The 25,459-nt window shown below is 49.1% G+C and overlaps 6 protein-coding genes across 6 annotated transcripts; 3 read left to right on the forward strand and 3 right to left on the reverse strand.

Moving 5' to 3' along the window:
- Window positions 1-306: 306 nt before the first annotated feature.
- On the reverse strand, window positions 307-3,512 carry acoA (aconitate hydratase ACO1). The gene is made up of 6 exons (XM_022546995.1): window positions 3,313-3,512; window positions 3,150-3,167; window positions 2,979-3,056; window positions 2,883-2,902; window positions 2,144-2,742; window positions 307-2,083 (listed from the first exon to the last, which is right to left on the reverse strand). The coding sequence occupies exons 1-6, from the start codon at window positions 3,346-3,348 to the stop codon at window positions 480-482; spliced, it is 2,355 nt and encodes a 784-aa protein (XP_022399484.1). The 5' UTR covers window positions 3,349-3,512; the 3' UTR covers window positions 307-479.
- Window positions 3,513-4,506: 994 nt separating this feature from the next.
- Window positions 4,507-4,986, forward strand: ASPGLDRAFT_67655 (putative C2H2 finger domain protein; the record flags this gene model as incomplete). Its single annotated transcript, XM_022549164.1, has 3 exons — window positions 4,507-4,547; window positions 4,614-4,793; window positions 4,872-4,986. The coding sequence occupies 3 exons, from the start codon at window positions 4,507-4,509 to the stop codon at window positions 4,984-4,986; spliced, it is 336 nt and encodes a 111-aa protein (XP_022399485.1).
- A 1,425-nt stretch (window positions 4,987-6,411) lies between these two features.
- Window positions 6,412-16,882, forward strand: ASPGLDRAFT_67657 (uncharacterized protein; the record flags this gene model as incomplete). Its single annotated transcript, XM_022549165.1, has 14 exons — window positions 6,412-6,575; window positions 7,027-7,621; window positions 7,676-7,759; window positions 7,808-7,931; window positions 7,980-9,502; window positions 13,675-13,851; window positions 13,913-14,083; window positions 14,140-14,818; window positions 14,876-15,678; window positions 15,732-15,836; window positions 15,896-16,014; window positions 16,068-16,147; window positions 16,196-16,355; window positions 16,417-16,882. The coding sequence occupies 14 exons, from the start codon at window positions 6,412-6,414 to the stop codon at window positions 16,880-16,882; spliced, it is 5,250 nt and encodes a 1,749-aa protein (XP_022399486.1).
- Window positions 16,883-17,585: 703 nt separating this feature from the next.
- ASPGLDRAFT_129160 (uncharacterized protein) lies at window positions 17,586-17,875 on the reverse strand (the record flags this gene model as incomplete). Its single annotated transcript, XM_022540865.1, has 2 exons — window positions 17,586-17,785; window positions 17,848-17,875. The coding sequence occupies 2 exons, from the start codon at window positions 17,873-17,875 to the stop codon at window positions 17,586-17,588; spliced, it is 228 nt and encodes a 75-aa protein (XP_022399487.1).
- A 1,035-nt stretch (window positions 17,876-18,910) lies between these two features.
- Window positions 18,911-21,818, reverse strand: atm1 (ATP-binding cassette Fe/S cluster precursor transporter ATM1). Its single transcript, XM_022547211.1, has 7 exons — window positions 21,368-21,818; window positions 21,246-21,305; window positions 21,071-21,185; window positions 20,740-21,008; window positions 19,638-20,684; window positions 19,371-19,587; window positions 18,911-19,313 (listed from the first exon to the last, which is right to left on the reverse strand). Exons 1-7 carry the CDS (start codon window positions 21,716-21,718, stop codon window positions 19,228-19,230), a joined length of 2,145 nt encoding a protein of 714 aa, XP_022399488.1. The 5' UTR covers window positions 21,719-21,818; the 3' UTR covers window positions 18,911-19,227.
- A 752-nt stretch (window positions 21,819-22,570) lies between these two features.
- Window positions 22,571-24,506, forward strand: ASPGLDRAFT_48899 (AIM24 family protein). Its single transcript, XM_022546996.1, has 7 exons — window positions 22,571-22,942; window positions 23,013-23,131; window positions 23,205-23,276; window positions 23,334-23,504; window positions 23,555-23,673; window positions 23,726-23,945; window positions 24,008-24,506. The coding sequence occupies exons 1-7, from the start codon at window positions 22,759-22,761 to the stop codon at window positions 24,329-24,331; spliced, it is 1,209 nt and encodes a 402-aa protein (XP_022399489.1). The 5' UTR covers window positions 22,571-22,758; the 3' UTR covers window positions 24,332-24,506.
- The last annotated feature ends 953 nt before the right edge of the window (window positions 24,507-25,459 follow it).

A 25,459-nucleotide genomic window follows, 5' to 3' on the forward strand; every position in this document is an offset into this window, starting at 1 on the left:
ACACCCAACTATAAGCCTTTATCTACGCCTAGATTCACCAAGTGCCTCCCGAAGCGCGGGGCAAATCTACACTGGGCCTCGGTCCAGCACGCCATCTTTGTCAGCATTGCTGTGGAATAACTACGGTTAGGATAGTTGGTTACGATGCAGGAAGCTACGGTACTAACCTGGACCAGAAGTTGAACAAAAAAAAGGAAATATGGTATGCGCTCACTCCTAAGATACAGGAATAGATGATATAGAAAAACACCACACAAAACTATATCCATAAAACCCACCCAAACACGGAAGGGAAATAACAGAAAAAGGAAATCGTTAAAGAAATTTTTCAGGGCTGGACTCCATTTTCCCCATCATACCTGACCTTCCTCCTTAACAGGAAGGATGTTTCCGTCATTGAAATAGAAACACACATAATTTACAAAATCCTTATCAACCAAGGGTCTATTTCAAGGTCGATTCAACAAGGGTTCTCGCATTTAGCCAGACTTGCGGGCCATGGTGTTGAGAGCAGAGCCGTCATGGAACCACTCGATCTGGGACTCGTTGAAGGTGTGGCTGAGCTTGACGTCGTAGGCGGCACCGTCCTTGGGGTGGACACGGAGGGTGACAGGCTTGCCAACCTCGAGCTCAGTGCAGAGGAGGTCGACGGTGTCGGTGGGCTGAATCTTGTCGTAGTCGGCGGGGTCGGAGAAGGTGAGAGGAAGCATACCCTGCTTCTTCAGGTTGGTTTCGTGGATACGGGCAAAGCTGCGAGTGATGATAGCAAGACCGCCAAGGTGACGAGGCTCAAGAGCAGCGTGCTCACGAGAGCTACCCTCACCGTAGTTCCAGTCACCAACGACAACCCACTGGACACCACGAGCCTTGTAGTCACGGGCAGTAGCAGGGACAGCATCGTAGTCGCCAGTGAAGGCGTTCTTGACCTTGTTGGCCTCACCGTTCTCGGCGTTGACGGCACCGATCAACATGTTGTTGGAGATGTTGTCAAGGTGACCACGGTACTTCAACCAAGGACCGGCCATGGAGATGTGGTCGGTGGTGGTCTTGCCCTCACACTTGATAAGGATGGGGAGGTTGGTGGCATCCTTGCCGTCCCAGGCCTTGAATCCGGCCAGGAGCTGGAGACGGTCACTCTGGGGAGAGACAGCGACGTTGATGGACTCACGGTCCGCGGGGGGAGCCTGGTAGGTGTCACGGCCGGGGTCGTAGCCCTGGGCAGGGAGACCCTCACCAGTGGGAGCCTTGAGCATGAACTCCTTGCCGTCCTTGTCCTTGAGGGTGTCGGTAAGAGGGTTGAACTTGAGGGTACCGGCAATGGTCATGGCAACGACAAGATCAGGGGAGGTAACGAAGGCGTGGGTGGCGGGGTTAGCGTCGTTACGACCGGTGAAGTTACGGTTGTAGGAAGAGATGATGGAGTTGGGCTCGCCCTTCTTCACATCTTTACGGTCCCACTGGCCAATGCAAGGACCGCAAGCGTTGGCAAGGATGACACCACCGAACTCCTCGAGGGTTTGGAGCTGACCGTCACGCTCAATGGTGGCGCGAATCTGCTCAGAACCAGGGGTGACAGTGAAGAGAGACTTGGACTTGACACCGTGGTCAAGAGCGTCACGGGCAATAGAGGCGGAACGGGACATGTCCTCATACGAGGAGTTGGTGCAAGAACCAATCAGACCAACCTTAAGGTCCTCGGGCCACTTGTTGGTGTCAACAGCCTCCTTGAACTTCGAGATAGGGGTAGCAAGGTCAGGAGTGAAGGGACCGTTGATATGAGGCTCGAGCTCGGACAGGTTGAGCTCAATCAGCTGGTCGTACTCGGCACCCTCGTCCTCGCGGAGCTCCTTGCCGTAGCTCCGGGCGAAGTCGGCAATGTTCTGACGCTTGGTAGCCTTGAGGTAGTCGTACATACGGTCGTTGTAGGGGAAGAGCGAGGTGGTGGCACCAATTTCGGCACCCATGTTACAGATGGTACCCATACCAGTGCAAGACAGAGAGTCGACACCAGGACCGTGGTACTCAATGATGGCACCAGTACCACCCTTGACGGTAAGGAGACCAGCGACCTTGAGGATAATGTCTGGAAACCCATGGTGTTAGTATCGGGCGAGAACCGCAATAGGTATTTTGAATAGCTTACCCTTAGGAGCAGTCCAGCCGGACATCTGACCGGTCAGGCGGACACCAATGACCTTAGGAGCCTTCAACTCCCAAGGAAGACCAGCCATGACGTCGACAGCATCAGCACCACCGACACCAATGGCGGACATGGCGAGACCACCGGCGTTAGGGGTGTGAGAGTCAGTACCGATCATCAGACCACCGGGAAAAGCGTAGTTCTCCAGGACAATCTGGTGAATGATACCGGAGCCGGGCTTCCAGAAACCAACGTTGTACTTGCCGGTAGCAGTGGAAAGGAAGTCGTAGACTTCCCTGTTGATATCATTGGCACGCGCAAGATCCTGGTCACCACCAACCTGGGCCTCGATCAAGTGGTCACAGTGGACGGTGGTGGGGGTAGCGACGGACGGCATACCAGCCGACATGAACTGAAGGATGGCCATCTGAGCAGTGGCATCCTGGCAAGCAACACGGTCGGGGCGCATCCTCAGGTAGGACTTGCCACGTTCGATGTCCTGGCCGTGAGGGTCGTCAAGGTGAGAGTACAGGATCTTCTCAGCATAGGTGAGGGGACGGCTCAGGCGCTGGCGGACAATGTCAAGGTTCTCAGACATCTTCCTGTAAAAACGCAAACCATGTCAGTTATCCGCTAATCGTACCCCAAGCAGACACAAGCTGCACGATGTGCCGCATATGCTGCTGCTTTTTTTTTTTTTTTTTTTTTTTTTTTTTTTTTGGGTATACCGGTGCTGTCTTACTTGTAGTTGATGTAGTTACCCTAAATCAAGACCGTTAGCGATTATGTCACAATACGTAGGATGTCCCTCCATAGTGGGCTAGACGAATACACATACCTTTTCCCAATGGGTCATCTCGACCTTCTTGTCGAGAGGGCTGTCGGTGACGGTGGCCATGCCCCGGTTTCCGAAGAACTGCATAGCAGGTTAATCATCTTTTGTCCAGAGCCATCCAACAACCGTATATTCATTTCTGTGGGTGGGTGAAAGGTGGGCGGGATAGCTCACAGCACGGGACTTAGGGGCCTATTAAGTAGATATTAGTTAGCATATCGATCAACCGAAAAAAGCAAGAAGTCAACGTCCGTGCTTGGACCGCAGTTCCTGCTTAGCTGCCGTTCCTGCTTCTACAGGACGATGCAGCGAGGTGGGATAAGGAGCAGCAACTTACCAGCGCACCCATGCGCGCGAGCCTTGAGGAGATCATGATGAAAGCTCTCTATGTGTAAACACGGCTGCAACACATCCAAGGAGAGCCGGAGCAAATATGGAGTGGAGATTGGAAAAGAAGGAGAAGAGAGAAAGAAAGAGAAGAAGGAGGGATGAGAGCAGATAAAAAAGAATAGGCGTATGGGAATGGAAAGATTCTTGTTACCAACAGCGACTACTCCACTGGGGGAGACCGGAGCAGAGGACCCGTAACCGCATTTGACAGTAATACAGTCCTTGTAATTTATTTACGCATTCGGACCGCCCTATTAATTTTCCCGGACACAAGGAAGCACAGATCGAACAGACCTTGCCCCATTCCCCATCAACATTAAACTCGTATTGTATCTGCCATTCAGCGTCCAGACGATTTTCAATTCGAAATACCCTCGCCCTCAATGGCTTTTCATTGACCCTCTGGAGACTCTCACGTAGGATTGACAGTTTACTGAGGTAGAGGATCTCCCTGCCTCCGAAATACCATTACATACCGTTACAGTATGTTTAGCCGCAAACTCCGGAGGAAGAATGAGCCTGTGCGGCGATGAGCGCATGTGAGGTTGAAATGGACCGCTTGGGCCAATAATGGGGCGGCTGATTACCCCGTTCTCCATACTTACTTGTACACAGCAATATTACCGATATTACAGTTGTCCGGATATCGTAGCTAGTATTGAGCTATATTACTCTTGCTCTATAATTCTAAGACTTGTCGTTGTTGGAATATTTCCATCTTTCGTGTATCATTGAAGGACTGGGTGTGTTATTATTATCGCCTGCAACATGACTGGGGGATGAAATCATGGACGAGACTGTTGCTCTTCCGGAGCAATGAGCCGAAAACTGCAAACGTCATAAATTACGGGCTCATGTATCCATGTATCCGCTGACGAAACCGAGCCTAAGCCGAGGCCTACCGATACCTACCTCCCGCGGGCCGATTGCCAAGCAATGTGTAGTTCTCGCCCAATCAGACACAACGTGTTTCAACATTGCGTTCCTCGCACACAAGGGCGGAACACTCCGTAATTTTGCGAAACCCCGTGACCCGCTCTCTTGACAGAGTCTTTCCGTATATCGGTGATAAGGACTTTGATACCAACGACGCATCGGGAAGAATTTTCGGCTGGTCCTTTCTGGTTGATAGAACGTGAATATGGGTGCATTGAGACGAGTGAAGACGAAGCGCCTCACAAGGTATGTCCTAGTTTATGCCAAGGATGGTGTCGCCTCTGTCCTGGTATGCTGATTTTCTATTTTCAGAGGCTACGATCAAGTACGCGAAGACCTCGATTCCCCCAGGCACCTTGCGCAGTACAAAGCCACCAAAGATGCAGAAGATCTTCCGGGCCTAGGGAAGCACTATTGTGTCGAATGCGCAAAATGGTTTGAGAGCGAGTACAATATGGTCTCCCACACCAAGGGCAAGAATCACAAGCGAAGGTATGGAAGCCGAAACCCCGCAGCCAACTTGCGTCGTATGAGAATTGAAACTGACGGAAGGGGCTCAATCAATTATAGACTCCGCCTGCTGCGCGAAGACCCTCATACGCAAAAGGCCGCCGAAGCTGCCGTGGGATTGGGAACGGACAACGGCAAGCGACCGCAGGAATCTGAAATCGCCATGGAGGAATAAATACCTACCCCGCGCGCTCCAATGATATCTACGAAGCATAGGAATAAGGTCGGACATGAGGCGTACAAGAGGGATAAGTCGCATTCCTTCTATCATGAAAAAAGGACCTCGCTACAGCAATCTGCAAGTAAAGGCTGTCGAAGGGCAAAATTTTTCGATATGCCGTCGTTGCTCGAAAAGCATTCTGATTGGCTGAGCTCCAATAGAAAAAGCTTTTCTCCCGAAAAGGGATAGCCTGCACGTGAGAACTACAAGTGCCGATGGTCGCAATATTGGAGGCTTGTCTTACCGAGTGCGGTTCCTCCGGTGTGCGGCGACGGCGCAAATCGCCGCATTTCGGATATTGTATGGCTTTGTTCCACCTCCTTTGTCCGGCGCTTTTCTCCTTAAGACGAAATTTAGTTACTAGCTGCAATACAAAGCCGTACGGAGTATGATTGAAATGGGTCGAAATAACTCGTTTTAGCTATAAGTACAGTACGAGTACAGAGTACAACTCATCTATATATGCCTAAGCATTTTTGGGCATGAGGTTTTCATTCCATGCGACATTATTGAAGGCTTTCATAAGCCATTCATATGTGGCCCACTGACATATAATCAGCAATTGTGCGTTTTCAAGATTTTGGACAAACGTACCTGGACCGCATTTACTATGAATGCTCTGATACTGCAAACCCCCAGACCGCGATAGAAGACTTTCATGCCTTCGTTCCGGTATACTTCCCTGGCAATCTGGAAGGTGTTCAGTTCCCGCCTGTTGCTCTGCAATGACAGAAGCGGCCGACCCTCAGGATATATCCCGCTAGTTTGCGCTTGTAGTCTGGTTTTGATCACGTCTAGTGGGAAAACCGACGCCCAGGTAGCGACGCCGGCAATGCCTCCACAGAGAAGCACTTTCATCGCGGCTTTATGAACATCATCATCTCCAGAGGTCACAAGTCGTTTGCAATACTCGTAGGACCAGAAACTGTTTTGTAGCATGCGTTAAACAGAGCACGGGGATGGGGATGAGCGGAGAAAATCTGGGGAAGACGGTTTCCATACTAAAATCCATAACCAATAGAATCTCTGGCACTAGTAATCCCTCCTCCGTAATAGAGGCCCCTCCAGCCACGAGTTCGAACAATGTCTTTCGCAACGATCCACGACGAGACTTCGGGCCGATTATCTAATTGGGCTCGACATTTTATATATTCTGTCGGAGACGATATAGTCCAACTAGCCAGGCCGCCCACAGCACCGGCGATCCAGAGTTTGTAGAGGGGAACACCCTGGGGATTTATAGGGTCCGTGATTGAGCTATCCATAAACTTCAACGACTGGTTATAGGTGACGAAAAGAATAGCGTTGAGGGCCCCATATCCAAGGATAGGAGCTGCAACTCCTGTTAATCATAGAAAGAAGTCAATCATCAACTTTTAAATGTATGCAGGGGTGCTTATCAAACCTCGCGCAAGTTCGAAGCGGCTCAAGCGTTGCTGTGATGCTGCAGCCGCAGCTGCATCTGCAGAGTTGTGCCCGGCTTGTAACCGAACCTTAATCACATCTAACGGGTTCCCGATAATAATCCCAATGGCCCCGCTGAGGTAGCCAGCCCAGAAATCAGATGCCATGAGGTTTGACCGATGTTGCTGAGGTGCTGTGACATCTCCATGATCTTCTGTACTCACCTGTCTTCGGCGGGACGGCAGCGGGGCTCCGTTTAGGGTTCCAGATTTACCTCGGATGCGGTAATCTCACGTGATATCGCGATACTTTGGTGTCTGGTCGGTGGCGGCAGACGCGCCAAGCGGGGGCGACTACGCGTTCCGATGATTGCCAATGCACTGATAGCGTCGACGACGACCCAGTGTCATATGGAAAGCAGCCAGAAAAGGTCCTTATTTGTGTCGTTATCTTGAAATTTATCTGGATCAATGTGAGAAGCCGCCTTTTTCAGCCCCAGAAGACGCCCACTAACGCCTCCAGGTATCGACCTCGACCGGCCGCAACGGAGAGTGGTGGAACGACACCATCATCTAAATCACTTCATAACAGTCCTCATAATCCCATCGATCGCCTTTCGAAGCCCTTCAGATGTCCCGGATCTGCTACCCCAACCCGAGCCTCAGACAAGCCGGCGAGAAAGAAGAGAAAAGTCAACTATGCGGGCGCCGATGGAAACGCGGATGAAGGAGAAAAGCCATATACAAACGAAGAACGCCTAGCCCTTGCCACCAGGGACGTGAACAGATTCCCCGTTTTTAAGCCCAAAGACACAGATACGACGTTTAAGCAGAGATTCAAAGTCCCGTTTATCAATAAAGCATCCGATGCCTACGATGCCTCACGGCCAGCACCAACGCTTGGGATGAGAAGAGGCGCGACGTTTGTCGTGAAACCTTTACATGATCCCAGTGGAGAATTTGCAATAGTGTTATACGACCCGACCGTTGACGATGTTGAAGAGAAAGCCGAATCAAAACCAGAGGGTCAACCCGAACAACCGAAGTTGGATGAGCCTATCGTGCATAAGAGCTTGGCGGACATTCTAGGTCTGAAGAAGGAGGTTGATACCCGCCCCAAGGTTCCTGTTGTGATAGATCCGAAATTGGCGAAGATTTTACGTCCACATCAAGTTGAAGGTGTCAAGGTATGCTTTTCTGTGCGCTACGCCACGGCAAATGGTTTGATTGACCACCAATAGTTCTTATATCGCTGCACAACTGGGATGGTGGATAAAAATGCACACGGCTGCATCATGGCAGACGGGATGGGGTTGGGCAAAACGGTATGTACGGGGACAATCGTTTTCTAACATCGGAGCTAACGCTTGCAGCTTCAATGCATTGCCTTGATGTGGACTCTGCTCAAGCAGTCATCAGAAGCCGGGAAGAGTACTATTCAAAAATGCATTATTGCTTGTCCGTCAAGTTTGGTTGGTAACTGGGCCAATGAGCTTGGTAAGTAGTATGATAAATTGTTTTTCGTTCTCCTGCTGACGATCATAGGGAAATGGCTTGGAGAGGGTACCATTACTCCGTTTGCAGTAGATGGCAAGGCGTCGAAAACAGAGCTTACTATGCAAATAAAACAATGGGCAATCGCTTCCGGACGCTCCGTGGTTAGGCCTGTCCTAATCGTGTCTTACGAGACGCTGCGCATGTACGTTGATACGCTGAAGGATTCACCCATCGGTCTATTGCTGTGTGACGAAGGTCACCGCCTCAAAAATAAAGACAGTTTGACGTGGACTGCGCTGAACAGTCTGAATGTGAGCCGCCGGGTTATTCTGTCTGGTACTCCCATCCAGAATGACCTGTCTGAGTACTTCGCTCTCCTAAACTTCGCCAATCCAGACTTGCTTGGCTCGCAGAACGAGTTCCGGAAGAGATTCGAACTACCAATTCTTAAGGGGCGAGATGCAGCAGGAACAGAAGAAGAGCAAAAGAAAGGAAACGAGCGTCTGTCAGAACTTTCGGGCATTGTCAACAAATTCATTATCCGTCGGACAAACGACATCTTGTCGAAGTATCTGACCGTCAAGTATGAACATGTGGTGTTCTGCAACATGTCGCAATTCCAACTTGGACTGTACAATCATTTCATCCAGAGTCCCGAAATCAGGAGTTTGCTTAGGGGAAAGGGAAGTCAGCCTTTGAAGGCCATTGGACTCTTGAAGAAGCTCTGTAACCACCCAGACCTGCTCAATCTTTCCACAGACCTCCCAGGATGTGAACACGCATTCCCAGACGACTATGTACCGCCTGAAGGCAGAGGTCGCGACCGAGAAATCAAGTCCTGGTACTCCGGGAAGATGATGGTCCTTGACCGTATGTTAGCACGCATTCGCCAGGATACGAATGACAAGATCGTTCTTATCAGCAATTATACCCAAACGTTGGATCTCTTCGAAAAGCTCTGCAGAGCAAGAGGGTACGGCTCGCTGCGGTTGGACGGCACCATGAACGTTAACAAACGACAAAAGCTGGTCAATAAATTCAATGACCCCGAGGGAGAGGAATTTGTCTTCCTTCTTAGCAGCAAAGCCGGTGGGTGTGGTTTGAACTTGATCGGCGCAAACCGTCTCGTACTTTTTGACCCCGATTGGAACCCTGCAGCCGACCAACAAGCACTGGCCCGTGTGTGGCGTGACGGACAAAAGAAAAACTGTTTCGTCTATCGCTTTATCGCCACTGGATCAATCGAAGAGAAGATCTTCCAGCGTCAGTCTCACAAGCAATCGCTCTCTTCCGCTGTGGTTGATTCCGCAGAAGATGTCGAGCGCCACTTCTCAATAGAATCCCTTCGCGAGCTTTTTCAATTCAAGCCAGAAACTCGAAGTGATACGCACGATACGTTCAAGTGCAAGAGGTGTAGACCGAAGGAGTCCCAATTTATCAAAGCTCCAGCCATGCTATATGGTGACACTAGTACCTGGAATCATTTTGTCAACGATGGAGAAAAGGGGCAGCTTGGGAAGATTCAAGATCTGCTCATTCGTCAAGAGACTACAGAAAGGGACGTTTCTGCAGTCTTTCAATATATCAGTCATTGATTGAAGAAGGCGAAGGCGTTATTTTAGGGAACCGCTTATTCTTTTGGCATGCATTTCTTATGATAATGACTTGGAGTTCTGGTTCCTTCAGGCATATATTTTTCTATAGCTTGATATTTTTGTATAAGTTAGAGCAATATAGTAAAGCTATCTAAGTTTGACCCCATGAGCTAAGACATGTCACCAGCTTGTACTTCTTACTTCCTCCTGGCCACTCTTTGACCTCCCAGACCTCACGCTCAGGCAGGAGTCAATCCCATCAATCGTAAGGCTTCTGTTGCTTTCCGGCGCAACCTCTCGGTACCAAGTGGAATTCTATCAAGAGGATCCCGACCTTCAACAACCTCAGAGCCGAATACATCGCAACGAGTTAGTTCAATCGTCTCTGGAACAGAAGCCGGAATGGGGAATATTTCCTATACATGATAGACTGCGTCAATTTCTCGCTTCCGGAATCAAAGATGATAAGAAGACATTACCACTCGTTGTTGCTCGGTGATATGTCCCGGCTCAGCACATCGGTAGACGGTCATATGCCCTGCAACCCTGCCCTGGGGCAGCTCCTTCCATACGACGATGATTACAACTGGTATGAGTTGCGATGCACCTTAGACCCAGAGATCGAGATCGTCATTCAGGTGGTCAGGGCAATCTGCATAACCACACTCGACCACGAGCTGTGGTAGGCGTTGAGCCCTCCTGTAGAGGTATACATCTGGATCTTTAATAGATTTGTCATATGGAGGTTTGAAGTCGGTTATAGCTATAAGAACATATAAGTCAATAAAATACTATACAGTCGATGCTTTTGTCTGTCACTCACACGCCCCGGCACAAAGTCTAAGTAGATCATCCTTCTCCGTGAGATCCCACTTGCAGAGGACACGATACATCCACGAGTAGAAAACGTTGTATAAAAAAAGTTTGCCGGGTGAGGACTTTGAAGCGACGAGTGACGCTGTTGTATGATAACCTAAGAGCATCTTGAAGTCAGTTCGTATTCCAAAGTGCGATAGGGACTTCCCATCCTACCTCACGTTCAAACTTTCAAACAAGGCATCCTCGAGAAGATGATTGGTGACTGTTTTGCCTGTATCAGGATCAACATCTAACCATTCCAGGATAGTTGTTGATTCAGCCTGCTCTACTGCTTCGCGCAACTCCTCCAATAACTGCTGTGGGGAGGAGTTGCTGTACACTTGCGATGTATGGTGTATGAGAGGCATGGTGGTTAAGTAGACAAGACCATATTGAGAGATAAGTGATATTATTCTGTAAACGATGACTCCTTATGTCAAACAGCGACGTTTAAAGGATGCCTAGACTGGATGATATAACCCATTTTCCATTAAACGCCAAATTGAACGCCCAGTAAAGAAATGCGCCGTTATTGCTCATTTTTGATTCAATCTCCCGGGCTGCTTTTGCTGCTTGTAAACGCCTTGCAGTGTGGTCTACTCAATCTGTAATCTCGACCGGCCCCCACGCGGAACGCCTATTTTATAGTTGCATCAACTGGATAAACCACAATAGCATACCACTATCAAATCCTTTCATACTTTCATTCTTTCTCTTAGCCATGTCGGGCATACTTCTCTTCTGCACGGCCCAAATGCCAGCCTCGGTAGGCAAACGGATCCCTCCCATTAACACACTAAACTAAATTTGATCACAGGTAATCAATCGTCTAATGACCGACTGCACCACTCCGTCTCTAGCATCCAACATCTTCAGTCTAGTTCGCAACTCCGACCAGTCCATTCTCGATAACCCAAACACCAACCCACCTGTCGAGGACTTTCAAACGGGCTTCGGAGGATACACCGACACCGACCTCCGACAATACGCTAGACAGCGCATTACCGATCTCAGATGCCAGAAGAACCACAGCCTAACTACTGAATGGATCGCAGTTCCCGATCAGCGATCTGCGGCGGAGGGGAACGTGGTCATCCATCATCACATGAAGAAGTCGGAGTGGGAAGACTTGTTACAGGGTGCGGAGCAGGAGGTGCGCATCCCGGGGCAGGCGGACGTGAACGAGGCAGAGGACTCGGTGTGTTGGAAGTGGCGGGTGCCGTTTGGGTCAGGGTTTAATCTCTGGAATAATGTGGAAAGTTTGGGGTGGGAGGGGCTGAAGTTGTACTGTAGGCCCGAGTATCTGGGTGAGGATGGAGTCGTGCAAGCGCATATTCCGGATTAGGTTATGACGGGGGATTTGGCTGATCCTAAGGGGATGATATAGAGAGTGAAAATGGTAGTTTTACGTTATGAAACTAGCTCTAAAGCTATAGGAATTGAAGACATGCTACCAAAAAAACGCTAGTCTCGTCCACATGCAAGCCTTCTGCTTGAACATCATTGATCACAGGAACAGTCCATCATGCTGGAATTAGCCCCATGATCACCATGGCCTCAGGAGCAAGCTGGCGAAGACGGTTGATATCCAATTGAAAGTGGTCATCAGCGCTACGACCGCCATCGAACACTTCGAGTCCAGTGAGTTCTGCACGAGTGATATCGATAGTTTGGTGGCCGGACGCCGGAGTTGGAAATACCTCCTATAGACTATGTTAGTTTCTCAAACTCAGGACAATGAAGACACGGAACTTACCACTCTTTCTCGACCAGTTACTTGCATTGCTGTATTGAATCGGGTAACGATCATATGACCTGCTATTTTACCATCCGGCAGCTTCTCCCACTTGACGTTGATCACAATCCGTATAAAAGGCATTGCACCTTCGAGCAAAAGACCAATATCTTCTTTCAAATCATATTCTGATCCCGCATAATGGTCTCGATGACAAACTGTGGCAGTTCATTCATGGTACTCCAGACGACGAGGTCCGGTTGTTTCACGGATTCGTCATGCGGCATGTTGAAGCCGGGTATGGTTATTCAAGATTAGACTCAACAAGATCCTCCGTTTGAGCTGGGTTGGTTTGGTACGTACGATCCCCGGTGGTCAACTGAAGGTTCCGGATATCATTCGGGGTGAGCAATCCAACAGCCCCTCGGTCTTCAATTGCAACTTTCACCCACGGTTGAACGACATCGTGCAACCGGGAAGGCCTGATTAGAATTCTGAGATGTCCGGAGTCACAGTTTTATGATAGTCTAAAAGAACGTCCTCGAGTTGGTTGTGGTCTAAATGTAAATAGAAAATCGATATAGAGCGTTTGACTAGTTATCCTTGAGATATAAAACCACAATTTCCATAAGAAAGACCCCTTTCGGAATTTCATCCTGGTCCGGGCTACGCATTGCAGCGTCATGTGTATTGTTTATAATTTGACCAGAGCCAATAAACTAAACATTCCCTCCACATCGCTCGATGTGTATTCTCTTACTACATTGGGACCTTTTAGGTTCAGGCATCTTCACCGTCCTCTAGAGAAACTCTGTCAACAGGGCCTTGCATTTCTCCGTCCAACACGTAGAGTCGATTCGACCGTTTAACCAGTGTGATATAGTGATGGTCTACTTCATCGTGAGAAGTCGACACGCCCAGGTCATGCATTAGCTCTGTGAAGATTGTCGGATCGGACTCCAGCGGAATAAAATTCTTCTTGTAGGCCATGTCGGAATCCCTGATGGCATTATCAAGCCGGCTCTCCTCACAGCAATCATTTTGGAATCGATAGTGCTGCGTCGATCAGCACCAATATATATGGAGCAGGCGCGCGGAGTACTTTGCGATAACGCTCAGCGGGAACGACGTCACAGCATGCCCACGTTGCCAACGCACTTTCGCTGTAAGCAACTAACCAACTCCCCACTCACCCGTTATTAGTTCAGCCTAGAAGGTGGTAAGTTCTGAGGACACTCTTAACTGTGCAGGCATAGAAGTTATGAAATAGAGAGATACTGATAGCGCGATAATAGTAGTCAAAAGGAGTGACCCGATTCACCGCCCAGCTGCACCGGATCTAGACGCCCCCCTCCACCATGAGCACGACTTGAATGACGACTATTGAGGCCTTTGAGCTGTGTGGTGCATCGTATCCGTCTGAGCGATGGATCACTCTATCCAACGCCTGCTGAACGATAAGCTCTACGATAGGAGGAAACAGGGAGCTCTAGAGTATGATCGAGAAATGCCCGCGGATCGGACGAACGTACCAAAGCACATGCTAACCACAAAGGGGAAACCATCTAGGCTTGAAAAAATCGTCCGAAATGCCGCTTTCAAACGAGAACATGAAGAGATCCAGAAGATAGTCGACCAACTTTGCCATGACTACGCTTACGCCGTACACCAGCCTCACGCCAGAAATGGTGGTTTAATCGGGCTGGCTGCCGCCTCGATAGCATTGGGATCCGTGAGTGAAGTCTATAATACTGGAAGATTTCGGTAAATATGAAGTGCTGAGACTGGTTTAGGAGAGTGTTGCTCCTCATCTCAAGGAAATCGTACCGCCGGTTCTTGCCTGTTTCTCCGACCAAGATGCGCGGGTCAGGTACTACGCATGCGAAAGCATGTACAACATTGCCAAGGTCGCCAAAGGAGAGATACTACTATTTTTTAACGAGATTTTCGATGCGCTGAGCAAAGTGAGTGCGCCGGCAACCAGACTGCGGAAGTGCATCCACTGACAATGTGTTTTTAGTTGGCTTCAGACTCGGAGCTCTCCGTGAAGAATGGCGCTGAGCTTCTTGATCGTCTTGTGAAGGACATTGTTTCGGAGTCTGCTGCCACTTATATCTCAGTTCTGCAGCTCTCTGAAAAGGATACGTTAGATTCAGATACGTTTGAAGAAGCAGATCTGCCGACCGCGTTTTCTCTCGCGAAATTCATACCTTTGCTCAAGGATCGTATACATGTGATCAGCCCATTCACGCGCACCTTCTTGGTACAATGGTTGACATTACTGGATACAATTCCTGACCTGGAGCTTGTCTCTTACTTGCCGGAGTTTCTTGGGGGGTTAGTTAAATTCCTGGGTGACACGAATAGGGATGTGCATGTCGCCACACAAGGCCTTCTCGATCGGTTTTTATCTGAAATAAAGAGGATTGCACGTCTCAAAAAGGGCATTGAGGATAGTCGAAAGGAACAAGAAAGCAAAAGACAATCGGCTGCGAGTGATGATGCGAGCGCAATTACCGACCAGGCTGTTGCTCCAGAAGAGGACAAGGATGAGAATGCTATTGAGGATTCGGGATCTGAATCCGTTATTGAAGAAGATGTTGTCCAGGTTGACGGTGACTGGGTCCCGGGCCAAGATGTCCATATTGATTACCCTAAGATCCTGGACATTCTTGTCGGATTCGTTGACACGTCGTTTGGTGAGTTGCACTCGAACATCTCTGGTCGCAAGAGTTCTCGCTAACGCTAAATCTTAGATGAGGAGATGCAGCTTACAGCACTGCGTTGGATTGATAGCTTCTTCGAAATCAGCCCTGAAGATATCCTTCCATTCGTCCCACGTCTTCTGACTCAAGTTCTTCCTGCAATGTCCAGTGGCTCAGACCAGGTACGACAGGCTGCTAACCGAGTCAACACTTCTTTGTTGGAGTATATCGTTACCCTGTCTGAAGACACTTCGGAGGAAAATCGTCCAGCCGCGACCTCTAAATTACCGCCCGCTGTAAACAACAAGGAAAATGCTGAAAGAAGGTTATCGACACCAGGCGGCAAACCTTCTGATACCCAGGGAAGCGAACTTAGGAAGCAGATTTCCCAACAAGAGCCACCAGTCGACCAAACACCCCGAAGCAGTATTGTGTCCGTGCAAGCTCCTCCGGCAGATCTTGATTATGCTGCCGCTGTGACTTCACTTACATTGCAATTCTTGAATGAAAATGAAGCCACAAGAGTAGCCGCCTTGTCCTGGCTGATAATGTTACATCGGAAGGCACCTCGCAAGGTTGTCGCTTTCAATGACGGAACCTTTCCTGCACTTCTCAAAACGTTGTCGGACCCTGCGGAAGCTGTTGTCACCAAGGACCTCCAACTTCTATCGCAGATTTCAAGGAATAGCGAGGATAGTTATTTTGCTTCGTTTATGGTGAACTTGCTGCAGCTGTTCTCGACGGACCGGAACTTGCTTGAGGTTCGTGGGAATCTCATTATTCGGCAGCTTTGCATGAACTTGAGCCCGGAACGTATCTATCGGACCCTAGCAGATTGTCTCGAAAAGGAAGAGGTGAGTGTCATCCTGCGCAAATGGGCTGTTGACTTTAACCTAATCGATGCTAGGATATCGAGTTCGCTAGCATCATGGTTCAAAATCTGAATAACAATCTAATCACCGCACCTGAACTCTCTGATCTTCGAAAGAGATTAAGGAATATCGATTCAAAGGTAAACGATACTGCAAATTGAAGCCAAGAAGAGCAACTAACGAGGTTTCCCGTCTCCAGGAGGGTCAAATGTTCTTTGTGGCTCTTTTCAGGTCATGGTGCCATAATGCCGTCTCTACATTCTCACTATGTCTCCTCGCTCAAGCTTATGAGCAAGCATATAATCTTTTGCAAGTATTGTTAGTGTCATATACCGTGCTCACGTCTGTGTTCTAGACTGACAATCTACCAGTGCTGAACTCGAAATGACCGTTAATATGTTAATACAAATCGACAAGTTGGTCCAGCTCTTGGAATCACCTGTCTTCACATGTTGGTTCAGCCTTACTACTCAGCTGTTCAATGTTGACTTTCGTCCAGACCTCCGTCTCCAACTCCTAGAACCAGAGAAATACCCATACCTATACAAATGCCTCTACGGCGTCCTCATGCTCCTCCCGCAAAGCTCCGCATTCGCAGCGCTCAAAAACCGCCTAAACAGCGTCAGCAACATCGGCCTCCTCCACGCTAGTCCACGACTGTAAGCCAATAACCAACCCCACATTTACCTATTTAACCAAGAAACAACTCACTCATCAAAGCACCAGCACGGCCCCAATATCCACCTTCGAACGCCCAACCGGCGCGCGCCTGAAATCCCGCGACGAAGCCTCCTCCATCCGCTGGGCCGACCTCCTCGACAAATTCAAATCTGTGCAAGAAAAAGCCCGACGAGCCCAACGCGCCGCTTACCAACGCCAACTCGACCACGACGGTATCCGAACCGGACCACAGAACCCGTCCCTAACGGCTGCGCTTTCCGCGGCTGCGACGTCGGACCAGATTCGTGGGAAGGATCGGGGGTTTGGGGCTGGGGGTGGGGAGTCACCGCGTGGCGGGAATGCTGGAGGGACTGGCCGGATGAATTCAGTGGATAGTTCTGGGACGCAGAAGGGGGGTGGTAGTGGTGGTGGGGGAGGGTCTATTCTGGGGGGTGCGCATCGGCATAAGTCGAGTCTTCCTAATCTTGGGCGACTGGGGATTGGGAGTCGGAAGTCTAAGCGTTGATATCAAGATGAGATGGTGTTTGGTGAGATGCTTCTATTTACATTTTACTCCAACCTTAAAGCAAATTGTCAGGGAGCAAGGCGCACAAATTGTCAAGAAGTTGTCTATATTTTCTATTCAACAACCCGAGATGTAAACCTATGTACAGGGGTAAGGTAAATAATGAAGAATCAGAACAGCCACCATAAATTCAAAGACAAAATCGCTAGACACGCATAGGTATTTGAAAGATTCATCAACAAAAAGATCCAGAAAAAGAAACATTCGTAACTTGCTTCGCTTCTAGGGAATGATAGCGCGATGCTTGGGAAGAATCAAACTCAAACAATGAATGACTCGATCAGATTGCAAGAAAGACCATGCCGAATCGATGTTTGAGACAAAGGGTCTGACCCGCCAGATTTGACACCACGAGATCTGAGATCTAGCAGCATGCGATAATGACCAAGCCGGCGAGTCAGACTCCTTTATCTCAGGTCTCAGATTCGAACGTCAAACAATCACAAATCAATATCGATCTCCAATCAAACGTGGATATGGGTATAGTAGACAGCGTGATGAAACTTCTTCCCGCTCACTTGGAGATATCGTCAAAATTCCACATGAAACATAATGTGGAGAGAGAATGTGAGAAAGTCGTACGAGAAAAGGCTAAACAGAATCGACGGACGCATTCAAGGAAGGAACGGAAAGAAAGAAATCATCACCGCAATCGCGAGTCGTTGGATGCGCTCCAGGTTGACGATTTCCCGTGGCCTCCTGTGGAGTGCTTGGAGACGGTCGACGTGGGCGAGTTCAAGGAGCTGTTGAAGACGTACTCCCCGTCGACATACTGGACGTCGTGGAACGAGGTGCGGTGCTTGCGACGAGCGTAGCGCTGCTCCAGGCGGTAGAGTTCGATTTCTGAAGATGTGTTAGTTTTGAATTGGTTCTAGTTGTATCAAGGGAATGGTTTGTAGACATACTAGCTTGCAATTTCTCGATGATACCCATTGTGTTTGATAGTAGGCGTCGCTTGTTCAATTCGTTTGTCGGAACCTTCGGATGCAAAGATGCTGGAATCTATCGAAAATAAAGTATCTGCAATGCAAGTTAGAACATGGTCCTCATATATAGCTTCCTTGTTTGTGGATTCAAGACATCGTTTTCAGACGTTACATCGACCCTCAAGGGAGAAAAATACAATTGTTGCGACTTACCAAGTCCAAGGACCACAGACACTACCTTCCGCTTTCCTCACTTGAATCTCCAGATTTAAAGAGAGATAACAAAAATCCGTGGCTGACGTGGGATAAGTCGAAGAAGAAAATAAAGAAGGCAAGTGACGGCGAGTGCGGAGTGCCGGTGGCTGGCAAAGCTATTACTCCGGGGATCCAGTGGTTGTGTAAGCAATTAATTGCAGGGCTAGACGAAACGAGCAGGCTGAAGAATCGAATAGATTGTGAAAAAGAACGAGGCTAGTGATTGATTGTTTGAGTGTGTAGAACAGCGTCTAGGATAAACGAATGAATGGTTATGGAGTGTTGTATGGAAAGCTTGGCTGTTGCACTAATGCAGTTGCTGGATTAAAAGAGTGTATAGAAGCGAATAGTTTAATGAAAGAATATGTAAAAGACTGTAGAGAAAATAGTAAACAAACAGAGAGAAGTGAAGATGAAGAGAAGAGAAAAAACACACGCGAGCTCTCCCCAAGCGATCTCGAGTTCTCCTGATTCTGGGACAGCGTGTGGGGAATCCGTCGGTCCAAAAATACCACTTGTATTTCCGCTGTCAAGGAACCGTACTTCTGGCCCAGGGGTGCGGTATCTATCAATAGTTTCAACTAACTATCCCTAGTAAACTTCTTCTGTTGTTTTCCCTCACTTTTCGTATTCAGAACATCCCAATGTTAATATAAAGGCCCTCCAATGGTTCCACCGGTTATACGCCATTATCTAATTAACTTTCAGGCACAAATGAACACAAATTGAACCATCGAGACTAGTATCAGAAGTACCACAATTAACCCCTTCTAGCGGAACCTCGTTAAGCCAGATTTAGTTAAGGCCGCGGTAAGCTTTGCCCGGTAACCGCCCCGAGAGCCCCTGTTCTTTTTTAATTAACTCGTGACGCGTGGTAAACAATGCTGTTATCGTTTGCCGTTGCCGGGTCCTTCAGGTGAGGGGGAGCCGTTATGATGGAACAGCGCGAATTTCCTGATTTAGCAATGGACTCGTACTCCTGCACTGCCCTCTGTTCCTTTCGCAGTCATTCGTCTACTGTACAGGCAAAATATATACTCAAATGCTGGGAAATCTATAACGAAGAAAGAAAAAGAAAGAAAGGAACCCGCTTCATCCTCGGGTCTATCTACGATCCGGGGTACTCCCACTCTTCTCAGCCTCTTCGAGCCCATCAGGCTCCACATCCTCCGCGAGAGAAGTTTCTTGCGCTATTTTATGGATCAGCATATCATCTCATCGAACCTTGGTATCTAGTAATCACTCACCACTCCACAACTCAGCGTATATGCCATTCTGCTCCAGGAGATCACGGTGCGATCCCGACTCGGCAACCTCGCCTGCCTTCAACACCAAGATCTGGTCGCAGTCATAGATGGTTCGTAGCCGGTGGGCAACAAAGACACTTGTGCGGCCCTTTTCTTTCAGAATGCTGTTGATGTTTTGCAGCAGAGCCTGTTCGGTGTATGTGTCGAGGGCGGAAGTCTGTTTTCAGTATTAGATAGCTGTCAATGTTAACCTTGAAGAATACGTACCGCTTCATCGAAGAACAACATCTGAGGGTCCTTCAGCAACAGACGAGAAATCGCCATCCGCTGCTTCTCTCCACCAGAGATCATCATACCTCTCTCACCGACGGCGGTCGTGTAGCCATCGGGGAGTCTTTGGACAAGTTCGTGAATCTGAGCGCGCTGGGCGGCCCTACGGACTTCCTCATCCGACGCATCAATCCGGCCGTAGCGAATATTGTGCTCGATCGTGTCATTGAACAGAGGCGTATCCTGCGGAACGACTCCGATTGCCCTCCGGAGACTATCCAAAGTCACATTGCGCACGTCTTGACCGTCGACCAGAATGCGACCTTCCTGAACATCGTAAAATCGGAACAGTAACCTCAAGATCGTCGACTTTCCGCAGCCGCTGGGTCCCACTATAGCAAACTTCTGACCAGCAGGGATTGTAAAGCTAGCGTTCTTCAGGATGGGTCGGTCGGGGTGGTAGCCGAATGTCACGTTCTCGAAGCGGATTTCACCTCCGCGCTTGACCTCGAGCGGCTTCGCGTCGGGGAGTTCCTTGATGTTCACGTTGACCTTTTGCAGGTTGAACAGGGTTTCCATGTCCAGCAACGACTGGCGCAGCTCACGGTACACCGAGCCCAAGAAGTTCAGTGGAACCGAGAGTTGGAAGACGAGCTGGTTGACCATGACCAGATCACCAACAGTCAAGGCCCCCTCAGCCACTCCGTTGGCAGCGAGGTACATCATACCGGCAAGAGCGCTAGAGAAGATCATGTTTTGACCGGAGTTGAGGAAAGCCAGAGACGTTGTGACCTTGATGGATGCTTCTTCGTAAGCCTTCAGAGCCTTGTCGTATCGCGCGGCTTCGAATTTCTCGTTGTTAAAGTACTTGACAGCCTCGTAGTTGATCAGGGAATCAACAGCCACCGTCGCACCGCGGTTATCTGCTGCGTTGGCTCGCTTGCGGAACTTGGTTCTCCAGGCAGTGGTAGTGATTGTAAAAGCACTATATGCAAGCATCGTGGCAGTCGTGATAGCCGCAAATTGCGCGCCGTACTGGTACGTCTAATGCCATTGTTAGTAAAAAATAACAGAGTCGATCACCTGTCATGAACCATACCAAAATACCACAAACAAGCGAGATCTCCAAGGCCGTGGGAACAATGTGGAATACCATAGATGTCAGCAGGAAGCTGATACCTTTAGTACCACGATCGATCGCTCTCGTAAGTCCACCAGTTTGGCGGGTAAGGTGGAAGTTGAGATCCAGCCGTAACAAATGTTCGAAGACATTCCCTGCGACCCTGCGAATAGCCTTCTGGGCCACACTAGCAAACACTGCGTTCCGCAATTCTTGGAATAGCGTCGCTCCAATCCTAGTTACACCATCTGAAATGGAAGCTGTTAAGCCCAATGTTCCTTGAAGCGGTTGACCAAGGTGTTTCGCTTACAAGCTATGATCATTGACCCAGCAACGGTATAAGCGGTTCCTCCAAGGGCCGCAAAGTCCACGTTCATTGAATCGACTATGCTCTTGAAGTAGAATGGTACCTCGACGTTTAGGATCTAGGAGTTCGTGGCTGTAAGTAACCAAGTCGCATAAGATCTCGGAATGCCAGAACCCACCTTTGCACCAACAAGCAGTGATAATGCACTCCCAACACGAAGCTTGGTACCCCAGTCCTCCTGTATTGTAGTATCCAGTCAACATCGGCCTATCCTCTCCCGCACGATCAAGCAGTCCTCACCTTCGGCCAAAGGTACTTCGCCATCTCCTTCATTATAGCCCAGTCAGCCCTGCGCTGCTCCTTAACCCCAATACTCGCCTCGCTCAGTAGGTCCTTGTTTTTCGTAGCCGTCACATTTTTGCTATTCTTCTCATCCGGAGTCGCGTTCGCCGCGGCTTCGGTGTTCGTAATTGTCGTAGGTTTATCCCCCGCTACTTGCCTCCGTAACGGACTCTGACTCGATGTGAACACTCGGAATTGCGAGCCATAATAGGCAGATCTCCACGGGGTTGAGCGAGGAACAACGCGAGCCGGATGTATAAACGGCGTTGTAGTACGCCAGCAAGGCGATCGAGCTGCCCGGGGCAGCATGACGGCCGGTACAGTGCCCTTTTCTTTTTCTCAGCGAACCGATTGGTATTGTCGTAGATTCTTCCGGGCCTAATGGCTCATAATTGTAGATTGTGAGGGTTGTAGATGCAATTGAACTGCAAGTCCTCCAATTGAGACTTGTAACGGGGACCGCCGGGTTCGGAGATGGAATGGAAAAGGGTCGGCGGAAAGGTCCGAGATTAGGTGGATGTCTTTCGTCTTCTTTTGAGGGATCGCAATAGGTGGTAGTAGGGGCGCTTCTTTTGGGAGAGTAAGAATAAAGCAAAACTCTCATATGATTTTCCGGCAGTGAAACACTCCGATCCAGTTCGTCAATATGTCGCGAGGGCTCGCAATCTGATAATCAAATCCCCGCTGCTAGTTTGCATTGTTTGTCTACAGTCTAGTCCGGGATCTTCCTACGATCAGATACTAGTTATGGCAAGTTTCGCTTTGGATACGCCTGAAGCAATTGGGCTTGTTCTTGGGGTGCTGAATACTGAGTAAAAGAATGAAGCCCTGATGTTTACTTGTTGGTGACTAGAAGGTGCCTTAATGCCGGTTCATTCTTGTTAGTTAACTATTTGAACGGCATTGAGAACCTCTTTCTCTTCTGGCTTTCGCAACACTAGTTTCAAGGGAAACTCGTCTCTCAAATTGAACGTGAACGGGCATATCTTGGTGATGCACTTTGGATAGAGTGTACTTCGTAGCGCAGTTGAACATTTCGCGTAACTAGCTGATCTATAAATGACGTAACTTTTGCTAATCATGCCTTACTTATCAGGCATATTAAGGCATCAATACTTCACGCCTTGTTCGAAGCAAAACAACTCCGGCTACTAACTCTTCACAATTCTTCGAGAACAAGCGTGTGGTTGAATTCTTGCCTGGAACAACATTGAACTCCTGATCCCAGTTCAGGCGCCCACTCACCAAGTGCCAGCTTGACGAAATACCCACTTCGCAAGGGGAAAAGAAACCCGGTCCGTATATTCCCCGCCGGCACCGTCTGCTGCAGTTTTGCGCAACCACCCACCATGAACCAAGGCCTAAGGGGAGGTGTCCGGGCTCTCTCCTGGACAAGAGTCCTTCCGCCACGGGTACGACAAAACCCATTGCAGCAGGCAAAAAGAGGAATCCAGATTCGCGCCGTGCCTTCGGAGCAACTCAATGGAGATCACCTTCCTGTCGCCGGTACGCCAAACTCGGCTCAGTCGCCCGGTACGTTTCTCCCTGGTTAGGATTGATTGTGGCACTTCATTTGGCTAACGGCTGAAATTGGCAAAATTAGATGCCCGGTTCGATGTCATCGGCTCCCCATACTCGTTGCTGTCGGTTTCGCTTTCGGCTTCGCAGAATCTCTACACTCGCAGAGGAACATTGGTCGGACTGAGTGGGAAGGCGGATAATGTATGCGGTCCATTTGTCGCTTGGCAAAGGGTTCTCCAATATTGTGCAATTGATAGTTGACCTCCGCGCGCAGATGGTTTCGACGCTGAGCGTCCTAGAACCCGTCCGAAGAGCCCCCGTCGGTGTGCCATTCCTCTACCAGAAGGTCTGCTAGCGGTTGCCCATTTCTACGATCACCGGAAAGACAATTGACACTGGATAGATCACCTCTAGCAGTCCTGTGACCGCCCTGGTCTCCGTTCGGTCCCCTACCACGTCCTTCGCCGTCCTCCATCTCAATGGCTCCGAAGATTGGATAATCGCCCAGAAACGAGCTCTGCTCGCCTGGACCGGACGTTCCATTTCCGTCAAGCCCGTTATCAACACAAACATGGTTCGTCCAACTTCACGCACGGCATGGATACCACAGGCTAATTCGCGAAGAGCTTGACCCACTGGGGTAACTCTGAAGTCACCGGACGAGGTCTTCTAGCATTAGTCGGCAGTGGACAGTTATATTCCGTCGACGTGAAACCCGGGGAGCAATACATTGCCCATCCTAGGTATGACTATCTGACATGTCGGGACGTTTCAGGTGTACTAACAGATCAAAAGCAACGTCGTGGCTTACACTATGACCTCTAACCCTCCTCGTCCCTACCGATTCAAATCTACCACCCTGAACTTCCAAGTGCCCGGCCTCAAGACGTTACCAAGCCTCCTCCAAAATACGAACTTCATCCAGAACATGTCACAGACCGACACATGGAAGACGGCCATGAAGGTCTTCCACAAGATCCGGACATGGTCCCGCATGACCATCTGGGGTGATAGGGTATGGAACTTTACCTCTCATTGGCTATGCAATTCTGAAACTAACATGCTCTCACTCAACAGCTCTTCCTCCAATTTGACGGCCCCACCCAGATCCTCGTGCAATCCCGTGGCCCCCGCCTTAACGACGTCCTCTCCGAACGCGAAGTAAACGAAATCGCAGAATCCCCTCGCGGTCTAACAAGCGGACCCTCGCAACAAAACACGGAGAAGAAGAGCGAGGAGAAAAAATTCCGGGAAGAAGCTGAAGAAGCAACCCACGCTGCGCCTGTGCCTGCTCGATCGGTCGACAGTCTGAGCCAAGAGGTTAGAGGGATTGACCAGAAGATTGCGAAGCTTACGGGGGAAGGGAAGGTGATTTTCGATAAGCCGGCTTCGAAGAATTGAGACAGTCATGCATCAGTTGAACGCAAGCAATGCACATGGGTCGTTTTTGTCATTTCTGTTAGTCTGCAGCCGCAATGTATTATATCATTTAGACCTCTTCGTTCAATAAAGTATCGTCAAGAGTCTTCTCCCTAGTTCTCGCTTTCTACACACCATCAGGGAGTTACGAGAATACCCAAGTTCTTCGATGGCAAAATGAATGGTATTTGCATAGTAACAACAAAGTGAGATATCTCGAAATCATGGGAACAGCTAGTATATACACGGTTAAATCATTCATAATCCCCGTTCAGAACAGTTGCTTCCCCTTGCACAATACTTGTTCATCAATGGTAGGGTTGCAGAGATCAAGCCAGTAAAGTCCACAATATGGGAAAAATCCAGTACAGGATCCTTAGACTTCATTATAACAAGTTCAAGAGGTAGGTGGCAACCACCAAGTATATAGAAGGCTAGAAGTTGAAAGTATAGTATATTTCAGTAGTATATTTATACATAGTATACCAAGTGTGACGGCTCAACGGCTCAACGCCAGACAAACAGCGCCAACATATCAAACGATGCCATACAAGCAATATGGGCAAACAAGGGCTTAAGCCGCACCACACAAATGCCTATAAAGACCGTCCATCGCCTAGATAGATTTCCTTTTCTTCTTCTTCCCCAGATTCGAGATTCTCGTTGTTAGGCTACCTAGTCCAGATATGAATATTATTCGTTTTATCTGCTAGTTTCCGAGCCCGTGACAGACTCCCTTGCTTGTATCCTTGTTGGGAGTGAACACTTGACTCTTTTGGTTCTGATGGTGGATGACTTCAAGTCAGCTTGCAGTCTGGGATACTGCATTGGAGAAATCTTGGAAAGGTCCATCCTGGTAGCTTGCTGAGATGCACAGCTCTTGGAGCTTGGTTGTCAATTTGGTGTACAGCTCATCCTTCCAGTTATCCTCTGTGTCACGGGCTCGGAAGGTTGTCAAATCCTCGGATTCTGGACTCAGTCGAATCCGGTGAAATCCCTGTCGGACATCCAGTTTTGTGAATATCTTCGCGCCACTGATGACCCCTTGCCAGGGCAGGTTTTAGAACCCCCGGAACCAATAGTTGTTGGTGACGAACAGGAATGGGAAGT

Source organism: Aspergillus glaucus (genome assembly GCF_001890805.1).
Source record: "Aspergillus glaucus CBS 516.65 unplaced genomic scaffold ASPGLscaffold_14, whole genome shotgun sequence".
Lineage (NCBI taxonomy): Eukaryota > Fungi > Ascomycota > Eurotiomycetes > Eurotiales > Aspergillaceae > Aspergillus > Aspergillus glaucus.